The 15760-nt window shown below is 42.3% G+C and overlaps 1 protein-coding gene across 1 annotated transcript in view; it reads left to right on the top strand.

Moving 5' to 3' along the window:
• Nucleotides 1-15760, top strand: part of itga4 (integrin alpha 4) — a 41839-nt gene that overhangs the window by 12837 nt on the left and 13242 nt on the right. Inside the window, exons 10-17 of the mRNA XM_042306492.1 lie at nt 942-1050; nt 1705-1799; nt 3202-3292; nt 5617-5662; nt 6032-6186; nt 7440-7594; nt 14062-14214; nt 14696-14772. Of these exons, the coding sequence (XP_042162426.1) occupies nt 942-1050; nt 1705-1799; nt 3202-3292; nt 5617-5662; nt 6032-6186; nt 7440-7594; nt 14062-14214; nt 14696-14772 (881 nt within the window). The remainder of the gene's footprint in view (nt 1-941; nt 1051-1704; nt 1800-3201; nt 3293-5616; nt 5663-6031; nt 6187-7439; nt 7595-14061; nt 14215-14695; nt 14773-15760) is intronic.

Below are 15760 nucleotides of genomic sequence, written 5' to 3'. Positions count from 1 at the left end.
ATTTGATTGCCCATTACCTATTGAAATGTTTACTTTAAACTGTGCATGGCTGTTATATGGAACACTGTCCCTGAAAATCGCCTTAAATTCAGTTTATTAATAGATTGAATGTTAACAAATTAAGGTTTCAGCCTGTAAACTTGTTCTGACTTTGCTACACTGTGCTAACTGATGCTAATTGGAGGCTGCTCTATAGTGTGTTGTGTCTCCATAAACACGTATGTGTGATATTCAAAATACACCCTCATGAACAGCTTGGCCATCTCAGATACTTGTTAAAACAGAACCAAACCAACAGGCACTTTTCTCACATCACATATCACACCTACTCTTACCATCACAACTTAACTCTGTAGTTACTATAATATGATAGTTAAGCATCTCATAGAATACTGTTGGTGTGCACTGTTATAACAAACACTTTTCAATACCAAAGATGGTATCACTTTACATTAAGTTGCTCTTATAATTGGCTAGTAACATCTAGACTACCTATGCAACTTTCAGAACAATCAGATACCTCTATAGAAAAGCATATGATCATGAAGTAAATATATTTTCCTTTCATGGTCATTTCCTATTCAAGAAGAGGCTGGAGATACTACATTGCACTGGCAGATGATCTAAAACAACCCAGCATAATGATAGCAGGACTTGAGGGCTGTTTCTTTGACTGATGAGTTTGTATTACGGAACACTAAACCAGAGTATACCTGCTACATTTACTGTGTTCCACTAAGGACCAGGCAACTCTGAATGACATGACTAACTTCATTACCAACCAAGTGACTAAATAACTGCAATTACACAATCATGAAGCTTAGCTAGCTACTTCCCCCATATATCTACATCAGCAAATTACTTATTTTTTCTTCTACAAGCAATTACCCTGGGAAGAGGAGAGAATGGTTCTTAAGACTGTGAATACATTTATCTTTCAGGCTAATATGAAGGAAGCAGAGTTTCAGTTGGCTGGAAGCAAATCGTATGCTGCAAGATTTGGGGAGACCATAACCGATCTGGGAGATATTGATGACGATGGCTTTCCTGGTGAGTTTTAATCATTATTTTAGCAAAGATGCATAACAATTTATATGTTAATGATGTGATATTCTGAGTAGGTGCTGTTTTAAGTATTGGGTGCTTATTGTTGCGCAAGCAAATCTCCCCACATTTTAGTTAAACACATTAGCAATCTTTCTCAGGAGGAACTAGACTAGAGTAAGTGACATACACCATATAACAGCCATGCTCCATGCTGAGTATCACCACTCACCAACCAGCTAACTACATCCCCAAAGCTGATCAGAGGGCCTCAACGTACTTCCAACTGCCACTTACACCAGCTTAGGTTCTTACCACACACACACAAACACAAACATACACACACACACACACACACACACACACACACACACACACACACACACACACACACACACACACACACACACACACACACACACACACACAGAGTGTGGCAGGTCTCAGTGTAGACTAGCCATAGGTTAGACCATGTGTAGCCAGTCTGAGAGGAGTGGTGGGGGTCTGCCTGGTGTTTAGGTCATTATGCATTATGTCCCTGTAAACCTGTAAGTTAACTCATGTGTGTGTCCAAAAAATAATATACTACTAGGGAATAGGGTTCCATTTGAGATGCATCCTAAATTAACCCCTGACTGACTGACTGTAAATATGTTCCAGATGTGGCGGTGGGGGCTCCGCAGGAGGAAGAGCTGCGTGGGGCTATATATATCTACAATGGGAGGAAGACAGGGATCTCTCAGACCTACTCTCAAGTATGTACACATCTACGGCTATGTCACAGCTGCTGTTTGTCTGCAGGCTTCAGGGACAGGAGATTACTGGGAGGGAAGAAGGAAGGAAAAATTAGGGAGGGAGGGAGTAGGGCTTCCAGGGATTGAAGGGAGGGAAGGAGGGGGTCAGGTTCTCCCTTCTCCGAGTAATTATTAGGGCCAGGAGATTAAAGGGAGGAGAGAAAGAAGGGAAAGAAGAGAGGGAGGAAAGGGAAGGAAGGAGGGAGTGACGGAAAAAGGGGGGTCAGGGTCTTCCTCCCCCTGACCAATGCTCTCCCCCATCCTGCTGTGACAAATGTTCCTTTGTTTTTTTCTGTGTGCTCCCAGACAGTCAGAAGAGAGTTCCTGACTCTGAATTGCTGCAATTTCCTAAAACCGTTTGGTCCCCTTCTTTTCTCTGTCTGAGCATGTGAGACATACCATGAAGATAACTCAATTTATACTGCATACTGTATGTAAATACATTTCTGTCAATGTGGAGTACAACCCCTTGGAGAAAATGCAGTTACTGTGTATCCAAATATAGAGAGATTACATTGCTTGCATCTCAAAGCTCCTTGTATTAGGGGGAGAGCAGCTATGCTATTAGGGGGAGAGCAGCTATGCTATTAGGGGGAGAGCAGCTATGCTATAAGAGGGAAGAGCAGCTATGCTATTAGGGGAGAGCAGCTATGCTATTAGGGGAGAGCAGCTATGCTATTAGGGGGAGAGCAGCTATGCTATTAGGGGGAGAGCAGCTATGCTATTAGGGGAGAGCAGCTATGCTATTAGGGGGAGAGCAGCTATGCTATTAGGGGGAGAGCAGCTATGCTATTAGGGGGAGAGAACAGCTATGCTATTAGGGGGAGAGCAGCTATGCTATTAGGGGGAGAGCAGCTATGCTATTAGGGGGAGAGCAGCTATGCTATTAGGGGAGAGCAGCTATGCTATTAGGGGGAGAGCAGCTATGCTATTAGGGGAGAGCAGCTATGCTATTAGGGGAGAGCAGCTATGCTATTAGGGGGAGAGCAGCTATGCTATTAGGGGGAGAGCAGCTATGCTATTAGGGGGAGAGCAGCTATGCTATTAGGGGGAGAGCAGCTATGCTATTAGGGGGGAGAACATGCTTCCTGAACATCCTGAACATCCTGAACATGCTTCCTGGGGTCCAGAAAAATTAAGGCAGTTCTATTCAATTTTTAAAAAACATGACATTACCTTTCACAACATATTTCACCCCACATTAAGTGTGGGCCCTCAGGCCACTACTCTACTACCACATAACTACAACACAAAATCCATGTGTACGTGTGTATAGTGCGTATGTGAACAGTAATGTATAAAGTGTGTACAGTACAGAGGATTGTTAGCTGTATGACTAATCAAGCTGTTCTTGTTTCATCAGAGGATCACCGGGTCTCTTCTGGGTAATGAGTTAAAGATGTTCGGCCAGTCTGTTTCCGGAGGCATCGATGTTGACGGAAACGGTTACCACGGTAGTGCTCCCTTTCCTGACTGTCACTGTTGTGTAGAGTACTTCCCTCCAGCACAATGAGGGAGTCTGTCTCTGTTTCTCTACTGCTGACTAGAACAGAACACACTGTAATGTCCTGCTATGATGTCACACACACTGTGTCTTAAATTAGTAAGGTTGTCAAAACACAAAATATGCCAGTGGTGGAAACGGAACTGAGGACAGAGGATGGGGAAATACGTGTGTGTGTGTATGCATGCGAGCGTGCAGAAATGTGTGTTGCTACCCAGGGAAAACTCTATCACTTAGGTGGTCACATAGTTTTCTACTCCCTCACTGCTTCTCATGTTCTCATCTTCCACAAGTCTCACTCAATAAACTAAACAGGATATTCTGTAGACTCACAGACAGAGGGTCTTAGACTTATCTGTTAGTCAACCCTTTAGTTTGGCCATCCTCTCAACAAGTACATTGTTAAAGTGTACTGTGTACTGCCTGTCTCCAACGTTTGTAAAAAATTATTTGGTGCTATATGTGTTAGTAGTTGTTTCTATAGATTTATTCATAAGGGCAAGAATTACATACTTGTCTAAAAACAAATCACATCAGCTGAGTACAGTTGATGTCTTGTAAGATGGAACAGGAATTGTTGAAAATGTCTGTTGAGATGTTGAGTTGAGATGTTTGGATTAGTGTTAGGGAGCACATACTGATCATTGTTACAGTACACTGTTCTGGGATCAGAGTTGCATTAATCGGCCAAATAAACATAGCAAATGCCCCAAACAAGATTTCCAGTTTAATATTGCACTGTTACAGATTATACTGAGATATCCTACCTATGAAAAGCCTTTTAAAGTGATTGGCATGCTTAGTAACTACTGTAGTCAACATGGTGCAAACATTTGCAGGCTGACATCGACTGAATAAATAAATTACTGAATGAATAACAAATGATGTCTGCAGTAGAGGTCGACCGATTATTCGGAATAGCCGATTAATTAGGGCCGATTTCAAGTTTTCATAACAATTGTAAATCAGTATTTTTGGGCGCGGATTTCCGATTTTTTTTTTTTATTTACATTTTTTTTTATACCTTTTATTTAACATGGCAAGTCAGTTAAGAACACATTCTTATTTTCAATGACTGCCTAGGAACTGTGGGTTAACTGCCTTGTTCAGGGGCAGAACGACAGATTTTCACCTTGTCAGCTCAGGGGTTCCAATCTTGCAACCGTACAGTTAACTAGTCCAACGCTCTAACCATTGCACTCCACGAGGAGCCTGCCTGTTACGCGAATGCAGTAGAAGCCAAGGTAAATTGCTAGATAGCATTAAACTTATCTTATAAAAAACAATCAATCATAATCACTAGTTATAACTACTAATCCTGTTTAGCAGGCAATATTAACCAGGTGAAATTGTGTAATTTCTCTTGCGTTCATTGCACGCAGAGTCAGGGTATATGCCAGTCTGGGCTGCCTGGCTCATTGCAAACTAATTTGCCAGAATTTTACGTAATTATGACATACATTGAAGGTTTTGCAATGTAACAAGAATATTTAGATTTAGGGATGCCACCCGTTAGATAAAATACCGAATAGTTCCGTATTTCACTGAAATAATAAACGTTTTCGAAATGATAGTTTTCGGATTCTATCATATTAATGACCAAAGGCTCGTATTTCTGTGTGTTATTATGTTATAATTAAGTCTGATTTGATAGAGCAGTCTGACTGAGCAGCAGCAGGCCCGTAATCATTCATTCAAACAGCACTTTCGTGCGTTTGTTTATGAGTTCAAGCTTATCAGCCTAATGGCTGGTGTAACCAATGTGAAATGGCTAGCTAGTTAGCTGGGTGTGTGCTAATACTGTTTCAAACGTCACTCGCTTTAGGATTTGGAGTAGTTATTCCCCTTTTTACATGACACAGTTTACATGGCACATATTACTTTCTTCTCCAACAATTTGTTTTTGCATTATTTAAACCAACATTGAACATGTTTCATTATTTATTTGAGGCTCAATTGATTTTGTTGATGTTTTACATTAAGTTAAAATAAGTGTTAATTCAGTATTGTTGTAATTGTCATTATTACAACAAACCAAAAAAATGGCCCGATTTAATCGGCATCGGCTTTTTTGGCCCTCCAATAATCGGTATCGGCATTGAAAAATCATAATCGGTTGACCTCTACTCTGCAGCTCTTCTAAATTGATGAACAAACTGTCTTAGGGCTTTTAACACGTCTAGAGCGTCTTGTGGGCACAGCAGGAAGGACAGGTTTACAAATAGAGTATGGAGGAAATTTTGTGTTCAAAATATCTTCATCTGTAACCCACAGACGTTGCAGTAGGGGCCTTCCTCTCAGACTCCGCTGTGGTTCTGAGGTAAGACCAAAAGTCAAACACATCCACAAGATAACTGACCTATTAGCAGGAATTCCTGCATTGTTACATGTCAGGTTAAAGGGTCAACTTTCACTCATAGGGGTGAACTTTTCACTTTAACTGGTTTAGATGTATTGATTTTGACCAAATCTGCACCTGTTCTGGTCCATATTTCTACCATATTTTAGGCCTTCTGTGTTTTTTGGCCTCCTGGCCCATAGAGCCACCATGTTGTAGATGTCCATGCGCATTTCGCTACACCCGCAATACCATCTGCTAAACACGCATATGTCACAAATAAAATTTGATTTGGTTACTGTGTTTATGTGTTGTTATTTATGTTGATATGTTGTCGTTGCCCTCCAACAGGACACGTCCGGTGGTAGTGGTTGAGGCCTCCATGCCCCTGCCTGTCAGTGTGAACCGCTCTGTAGCGCTGTGTTCTGACAACGGTCTTCCTGCTGTCTGCATCAACGTGACAGTCTGCTTCAGGGTCCGCGCTCGACGCTACAACGGACTCATAGGTGAGCAAACCCTCTCTCTGTGCCCCTGGCTCCCAGCTTAGCTTGCACTGTGAAAACAACCTGTCTATTTGCACTGTGTTAATCGTTACGTCAGTGAAGGTTATATACACAGCAGTGGCACTAACAAACAAACGGCAGTTTTGGTTCTAGTGTGTGTACTTAATAGTGACCAAAAACTCATTTCACACCCGTGCTATAGTACTGCGAGCTTAATTATGCTAATAGTTTGTATGTGTAAAATGGTATAATGTACAATGTCTAGTCTCCTGTGTCTCTTAGGAAATAGTGATGAAAACCTCTGCCCTGGACTGGTTGACAGAAAACACTGTTGTGTCCGAGACAACCCTTTTCTGTTTCCTTATCTCTGTCAGTCTCTCCATATTATCACTAGTCCCTGAGGCCTGGGGCAGTTGGTCCAGTATGTTAACCCAACCTGAAAAGAATGCAGAGCATTCCTTTGGTGAAAGTGTCCGTTACAGCAAGAAGGCTCTGGCACAGCCCTGTCCTGATAGATAAACTGGGGTTGGGGTTGGGGTTGAGTCTGGGACTGGGGCTGGGGTTGAGTCTGGGACTGGGGCTGGGATTGAGTCTGGGGTTGGGGTTGAGTCTGGGACTGGGGCTGGGCTTGAGTCTGGGGTTGGGGTTGAGTCTGGGACTGTGGCTGGGGTTGAGTCTGGGACCGAGGCTGGGGTTGAGTCTGGGGCTGGGGTTGAGTCTGGGACTGGGGCTGGGGTTGAGTGTGGGACTGGGGTTGAGTCTGGGACCGGGGCTGGGGTTGAGTCTGGGGCTGGGGTTGAGTCTGGGACTGGGGTTGGGGTTGAGTCTGGGACTGTGGCTGGGGTTGAGTCTGGGACTGGGGCTGGGGTTGAGTCTGGGACTGGGGCTGGGGTTGAGTCTGGGACCGGGGCTGGGGTTGAGTCTGGGACCGGGGCTGGGGTTGAGTCTGGGGCTGGGGTTGAGTCTGGGGCTGGGGTTGAGTCTGGGACTGGGACTGTGGCTGGGGTTGAGTCTGGGACTGGGGCTGGGGTTGAGTCTGGGACTGGGGCTGGGGTTGAGTCTGGGACTGGGACTGGGGTTGAGTCAGGGACTGGGGTTAAGGCTGGGGCCAAGGTTGATGCTGGGGTGAGGTTGGTTCTAGGTCTATGTATGTCTGTGGCCCTGGTTTATACGAACTCTGGGTGCTCTCTGAAACTAAATACCGTTACCTTCTTCCCTCCCTCTCTCCCTCCCTTAATTCCCCCTCTCTCACATAGAACTGCAGTATAACCTGACAGCTGACACTCACCACAAGGAGTCTTTCCCCTCCCGCTTCCATTTCCACGGCAACGGGACGTCCAACGTTACGACAGGGCAAGTCAAGGCCAGACACGACCAGCTGACCTGCATCACCCACCAGGCCTTCATGAGGGTGAGTCAGATGTCAGGGTTTAGAGTTCAAAGGTTAGGGGTCGAGAGGTCAACAGCTGTAACCACTGATAGGTGTTTCCATGTCTTCCTTAGGAAAGAGGTCTTAAGATCTCAATTGGACTTCCTATATAAATAAAGGTTACATTTTTTAAATTTCAAAGTGGAAGTTTCTTTTTTTTAGAAATGTTAACAAAATAATTTAAAGTGAAAAGCTGAAATGTCTTTGAATGACTACCCTATCTCTGTAAGGTCCCGCAGTCAAGTAGTGAATTTCAAGCACAGATTCAACCACAAAGACCGGGGAAGGTTTCTCTTGTCTCATATCAAAGTACACCGATTGGTAGATTGGTAAAAAAAATACTTCACATATCCCCTTGATTATGGTGCAGTTATTAATTACACTTTGTATGGTGTATCAATACACACTACAAAGATACAGACCTTCTGAACTGAGTTGCCGGAGTGAAAGAAAACCAGGGAAAACCAGGGATTTCACCATGAGGCCAATGGGGATTTTAAATCAATTATGGAGTTTAATGGCTGTGATAAGAGACAACTGAGGATGGATCGACAACATTCTAGTTACACCAAAATACTAACCTAAACATGCATTCTGTTTAAAAATATATTTTTGTCCTGAATACAAAGTGTTTTATTTGTGGCAAATTCAACACACACATCAGTAGGTTGGGGAGTTTTTCAGGATAAAAAGAAAAGGAATACAGCAAAGCACAGGTAAAATCCTAGAGGAAAACCTGGTTAAGTCCGCTCTCCTATAGCAGACTGTGGAGCTGCAAAGCTCCACAGCGGAGATTGGAGTATCTGTCCATAGGACCACTTTAAGCCGTACACTCCACAGAACTGGGCTTTACGGAAGAATGGACAGAAAAAAGCCATTGCTTAAAGAAAAAAATAAGCAAACACATTTGGTGTTTGCCAAAAGGCACGTGGGAGTCTCCCCAAACATATGGAAGAAGGTACTCTGGTCAGATGAGACAAAAATGTATATTTTTGGCCATCAAGGAAAACGCTATGTCTAGCTCTCATCACCCTGAGAATACGTTTTTCATCGGCAGTGATTGGGAAACGGGTCAGAATTGAAGGAATGATGGATGGTGCTCAATACAGGGAAATTCTTGAGGGAAACCTGTTTCAGTCTTCCAGAGATTTGAGACTGGGATGGAGGTTCACCTTCCAGCAGGACAATGACCCTAAGCATACTGCTAAAGCAACACTTGAGTGCTTTAAGGGGAAATATTTGGAAATGTACATACACTTAGGTTGTAGACATTAAAACTCGTTTTTCATCCACTCCACAGATTTCTTGTTAACAAACTATAGTTTTGGCAAGTCGGTTAGGACATCTACTTTGTGCATGATACAAGTAATTTTTCAACAATTTTTTACAGACAGATTATTTCACTTAATTCACTGTATCACAATTCCAGTGGGTCAGAAGTTTACATACACTAAGTTGACTGTACCTTTAAACAGCTTGGAAAATTCCAGAAAAATATTTCATGGCTTTAGAAACTTCTGATAGGCTAATTGACATCATTTGAGTCAATTGGAGGTGTACCTATGGATGTATTTCAAGACCTACCTTCAAACTCGGTGCCTCTTCGCTTGACATTATGGGAAATTCTAAAGAAATCAGCCAAGACCCCTGAAAAAGATTGTAGACCTCCACAAATCTGGTTCATCCTTTGGAGTAATTTCCAAATGCCTCAAGGTACCTCATTCATCTGTACAAACAATAGTACGCAAGTATAAACGCCATGGGACCACGCAGCCGTCATACCACTCAGGAAGGAGACGCGTTCTGTCTCCTAGAGATGAGCGTACTCTGGTGCGAAAAGTGCAAAACAATCCCAGAACAACAGCAAAGGACCATGTGAAGATGCTGGAGGAAACAGGTACAAAAGTATCTATATCCACAGTAAAACAAGTCTTATATCGACATAACCTGAAAGGCCGCTCAGCAAGGAAGAAGCCACTGCTCCAAAACCGACAAAAAAAAGCCATCGTTAATGACCATCGTTATGTTAGGAAAAATGGGATGCTTGCAAGCCGAAGAACACCATCCCAACCGTGAAGCATGGGGGTGGTAGAATCATGATGTGGGGATGCTTTGCTGCAGCAGGAACTGGTACACTTCACACAAAAAGATGGCATCATGAGGTAGGAAAATTATGTGGATATGTTGAAGCAACATTTCAAGACATCAGTCAGGAAGTTAAAGCTTGGTCACAAATGGGTCTTCCAAATGGGCAATGACCCCAAGCATACTTCCAAACTTGTGGCAAAATGGCTTAAGGACAACAAAGTCAAGGTATTAGAGTGGCCATCACAACGCCCTGACCTCAATCCCATAAATGATTTGTGGGCAGAACTGAAAAATCATGTGCGAGCAAGGAGGCCTACAAACCTGACTCAGTTACACAAGCTCTGTCAGGAGGAATGGGCCAAAATTCACCCAACTTATTATGGGAAGCTTGTGGAAACATTTGACCCAAGTTAAACAATTTAAAGGCAAATACGAATTGAGTACATGTAAACTTCTGACCCACTGGGAATGTGATGAAAGAAATAAAAGCTGAATAAATCATTCTCTCTAATATTATTCTGACATTTCACATTCTTAAAATAAAGTGGTGATCCTAACTGACCTAAGACAAGGCATTTTTACTCTGATTAAATGTCAGGAATGGTGAAAAACTGATTTTAAATGTATTTGGCTAAGGTGTATGTAAACTTCCGTCTTTAACTGTAAATGTATTGGAATGGCCTAGTCAAGTCCCAGACCTCAAACCAGTTGAGAATCTGTGGTATGACTTAAAGGTTACTGTACACCAGCGGAACCCATCCAACTTGAAGGAGCTGGAGCAGTTTTGCCTTGAAGAATGGGCAAAAATTCCAGTGGCTAGATGTGCCACGCTTATAGAGACATACCCCAAGAGACTTGCAGCTGTAATTGCTGCAAAAGGTGGCTCTACAAAGTATTGACTTTGGGGGAGTGAATAGTTATGCACACACAAGTTTTCAGTTTTTTTGGTTTATTCCTTGTTTGTTTCACAATTAAAAATATTTTTCATCTTCAAAGTGGTAGGCATGTTGTGTAAATTAAATGATACAAACCCCCCCAAAATCTAGGCAACAAAATAGGAAAAATGCCAAGGGGGGTGAATACTTTCGCAAGCCACTGTAGTAACCAAAAAAGTTTTTTTTTAAATATATATATATTTGAGATTCTTCAAAGTAGCTACCCTTTGCCTTGATGACAGCCTTGCACACTCTTGGCATTCTCTCAACCAGCTTCATGAGGAATGCTTTTTCAAAAGTCCCACACATGCTAAGCATTTGTTGGTTGCTTTTCCTTCATTCTGCAGTCCAACTCATCCTAAACCATCTCAATTGGGTTGAGGTTAGGTGATTGTTGAGGCCAGGTCATCTGATGCAGCACTCCATCACTCTCCTTGGTCAAATAGCCCTTTGGGTCATTGTCCTGTTGAAAAACAAATGATAGTCCAACTAAGTGCAAACCAGATGGGATGGCATATCGCTGCAGAATGCCTTGAATTCCAAATAAATCACTGACAGTGTTACCAGCAAAGCACCCCCACACCATCACACCTCCTCCATGTTTCATGGTAGGAACCACACATGCGGAGATCATCCGTTCATCTACTCTGCGTCTCACAAAGACACTGGTTGGTACCAAAAATCTCAAAGTTGGACTCATCAGACCAATGGACAGATTTCCACTAGTCTAATGTCCATTGCTTGTGTTTCTTGGCCCAAGCAAGTCTCTTCTTCTTATTGGTGTCCTTTAGTAGTGGTTTCTTTGCAACAATTCGACCATGGAGGCCTGATTCAGTTGGTGTTGAGATGTGTCTGTTACTTGAACTCTGTGAAGTGTTTATTTGGGCTGCAATTTCTGAGGTGCAATTTACTCTAATGGACCTATCCTCTGCAGCAGAGGTAACTCTGGGTCTTCCTTTCCTGTGGCGGTCCTAATGAGAGCCAGTATCACCATAGCGCTTGATGGTTTTTGCGACTGCACTTGAAGAAACTTTCCAAGTTCTTAAAATTTTCCCTATTAAACTGACCTTCATGTCTTAAAGTAATGATGGACTGTTGTTTCTCCTTGCTTATTTGAGCTATTCTTGCCATAATATGGACGTGGTCTTTTACCAAATAGGGCTATTTAAAAAAATACAAACAAAAATGTCACCTTTTATTTAACCAGGTAGGCTAGTTGAGAACAAGTTCTCATTTACAACTGTGACCTGGCCAAGATAAAGCAAAGCAGTGCGACACAAACAACAACACAGAGTTACACATGGAATAAACAAACATACAGTCAATAACATAATAGAAAAGTGTATATGGGGTAAGATAAGGGAGGTTAGGCAATAAATAGGCCATAGCTGTACTATTGTTTTCTTTTTTTTCTTTTTTATTCCACTTTGACATTACTGAGTATTTTGTGTAAGTTGTTGACAAAAAATGACAATGAAATCTATTTTAACCCCACTTTGTATCACACCAAAATGTGGAAAAAGTCGAGGTGTGTGAATCTTTTTGAAGGCACTGTATATGTCACCAAGCAGCGACTCATTCAGTCTAGGCCTGATAAAGAAGAGCTAATAAGTTTGAGTTTATTTTTATTTTTTACAGGGACAGTGCACATTAATCAACGTTGCAGTAAAAGTGCCGGTTTTAACCAGCCGGCTAATTTTCAACCGCAGTCCCTAAGATAAGATGTATGCATGGTGACATTGGGAAGTTCCAAATGACATATCACTTTACATGGGAGGGAACATGGTGATCTGAATGGTAATAAAATAGGGACTGGGTCTAGTAGGGAGGATTTAGTGTGTGTGTAGGATTAGGGAAAGGAAAGATACCTAGCCAGTTGTACAACTGAATACATTGAACTGAAATATGTCTTCCACATTTAACCCAACCCCTCTGAATCAGAGTGGTGCAGGGGGCTGCCTTAATCGACATCCACGTCATTGGCGACCAGGGAAGTGTGGGTTAACTGCCTTGCTCAAGGGGAGAACAACATATTTTTACATAGTCAGCTCCTACCCGCCAGGCTACATGCCGCCCCAGTGTGCATGCGTGTATGTGTAATGTTCCAGGTGTTTGGTGGGGCCCCTCCTGACTCTTCCCCCATTCTCTCTTCTAATCAGGGCTATCTATGTTAGCTCATGTTTAAACCCACTCACTAATTAATGGAGGACTCTCAAGTCTCTCTTTGAGCTGAACCGTACTGGCTTTTTCTTATTAATAGCTAGAGATGGAGTTATTGGAGACCATAAACCAGTGTCATTATCTGTCAGAGGAAATCAAAATGTGTGTGTGTGCGTGAGTGTTTGTGTGACTATACATTTGATGTATTTTTAAAGTTTAATGAATGGGTCATGTCAGTAATGAATGTTATAAACAGCAGATGTGGCAGTAGGATAGTACAGGGGACTGGTAGGAGAATGTGACTATGACTGAAAGGTTGCTGGATTGAATCCCCGAGTTGACAAGGTAAAAATGGGTCATTCTGCCCCTGAACAAGGCAGTTAACCCACTGTTCCCCGGTAGGTTGTCATTGTAAATAATAATTGGTTCTTAACTGACTTGCCTAGTTAAATACAAATACTGTCTCAGGGGCTTTTCTGTCTTACTCTCACACATCCCCCTCATACTGTATGCATCTTAAAGGTTTGATATAGAGTCATTGTTATGTAATGGTTAGATGTGTTTTAGGTTTATTTTGCCACTCACATACTGTACAGTACACATGAGTCCGTATGTATGATCAGCGCTGTGTTGCCAAAATCCTGTATGTTAATGAATGGGCTCTGGTGAGTGGTTTTATATTGAGAGAGAACACCACCATACAGTTACTCAGTTTGTGGTTAAACTAAACCTCACAGAGTGGAGAAAGCTGTGCATGCATGGCTAATGAAACACTGGTTTTTAGCTACTATGTCTGCTCACTGATAAAAGAAGAGAGAGTGGGACATAAGAGCCATTCAAGTGTCTTGTTCTATAGATACCATGCTTTATTTGACAGTGTATTCAATAATTCAGTCGTAGAAATGTTTAGCAGTTCTCTTTCTGTTTCATAACATTGTAACTTATAATATTTTGCAACAACAGCTAAAAATATACATTTTTTGTCTTGAATAAAAACTGTATCTCAGAATGTCCCTTGAGCTAAAGGCAGGTGTGGCAGAGGAGAGCAGAGGCTCCTTGGGACATCTGCAGTGGGACATCTGCAGCTCTTTCAGTGGGACAGAGAGCACAGGGCACTGTAACATTGTGCCAGAGCACAGACAGGCCCCCACAAGAACTTACTCAAGAACAGTCAATTATCACAGTCGAGCCAGCAGCTCCCCTCTACCCAAGGTTGTATGTACAGTAAATGAAAACTTCCATTCTCTGTATGTCTTTCCTTTTTAGAAAGATGTCCGGGATATCTTCACGCCCATCCATTTTGAGGCGACGTACGCCCTCAGACAGCACCCTGTCCATACCTGGGGATTCAGAATATTCCCAGCCCTGAAACCCATCCTGCAGCAGAGAGGGGGGCACAGCAACCTGGTAGCCAATAAGGTGAGTCTCTTACATCTATCCACTCATATCGATGCATGGTTAGGAGAATAGGACCAATTTTTTTAGACACAAATTTAGCTTAGTCCTGGAATTAAAAATCATACTCAATGGGAATTTCCCTGCATTGAAATTGTTCTTTAGTCCGGGTACTAGGCTTAATCTATGTCCGGGGAACCGATGCCACACTCTTAGAAAAAAACTAGCTATGTAGAACCTAAAAGGTTCTAGGTTAAATCATTTTGGGTTCCTTGTAGAATCCTTTCTTTAGAGTGTGTTATATGGAACCCAAAAAGGTTCTACCTGGAACCAAAAAGGGTTCTCCTATGGGGACAGCCGAAGAATCCCTTTGGAACCCTTTTTTCTAAGAGTGTAGAGTTCTCCACTTACATCCATGTATGGTAGTTACTGTATATTAGAGGATACATTACTGTATTTTCAGTGACGGCATCATTATCATCTAACAGTAACCTTCCTTCTCCAGACTGAGTTTGCTCGGTACTGTTCATTGGCCAACTGTTCAACCAATCTGCAGGTCTCTGCATACCTGGTCTTACCACAGTAAGTAGCATTTAGCATAAATGTTCAACTAGAATATGTTGGTGTTTTCTTTGTAATACAATCTTTTGTCTTGAAGCTTTTACTTTTTATTTCTTATCTCTGTAGACAAAACTGAGCTATTGAAGGTTTACTTTACAAATTAATTACAGCATCCCGAATCAAAGAATATTTCTGTGGAAAACAACCTTCATAGGATTAGATCAGGTGTTGACTGTGGTGCCCATGATGTCAATACTCTCCAGTTCACGTCATTAAGGGGGGATTGTTGTACATGTTTATTCATGGTCACATTTCCCCTTAAACCCTTAACTGCCAGGCTAATTTCTGTTACGGCCAGGCTAATACAGTATCTGATTATTCATGACGCAGAGGTGTGTGTGTGTGTCTACCTTGCTAAGTTAGATGAGAAACATCAGACTTGTGAGCCCCTCATTGTTTGTGTCATGGAAACATACGCACGCACATGTACACATACACATACACCTCCCCCCACCCCCCACACACACCTTCAGACCCACTTACCCACAAAGCAGCAAATTCTTCAACATGGACATGAGTCATTTTAAAACACCTTTTCCCTCCCCATACTGGACACACAGTGCTTCGTTGAAAAGCTGAGTATGCATAGCCTCTTCCCCTAACAATACAGCTTGTCTAGGGGTACGTCCCAGATGGTACCCTAATCCCTACATAGTGCACTACTTTTATAAATGTAGTGCACTTCATAGGGAATAGGGTGTCATTTGAGATGCGTGTCTCAGTGCCAGGTCAGTTCCCCTCCTAAGGTGTATAGTGACTAAGTCCTTGCTGTAAAGCCAGGGAATCCACAGGACTGCATAACAGGTACATTCTGATGTTTCCGTGACAGTGACTGTTTAGTCTGGTCTCCCCTGAAACCATGATTCTGGCACTTTATGGAAAGTTGTATGATTTAAGTCAATCAAAATATGAAATAAGATGTTATTTTTTTGTATGACTAAAGTCAATT

Source organism: Oncorhynchus tshawytscha, linkage group LG26, assembly GCF_018296145.1.
Source record: "Oncorhynchus tshawytscha isolate Ot180627B linkage group LG26, Otsh_v2.0, whole genome shotgun sequence".
NCBI classification, from domain to species: Eukaryota; Metazoa; Chordata; class Actinopteri; order Salmoniformes; family Salmonidae; genus Oncorhynchus; species Oncorhynchus tshawytscha.
This window is presented reverse-complemented; position numbering and strand designations above follow the sequence as displayed.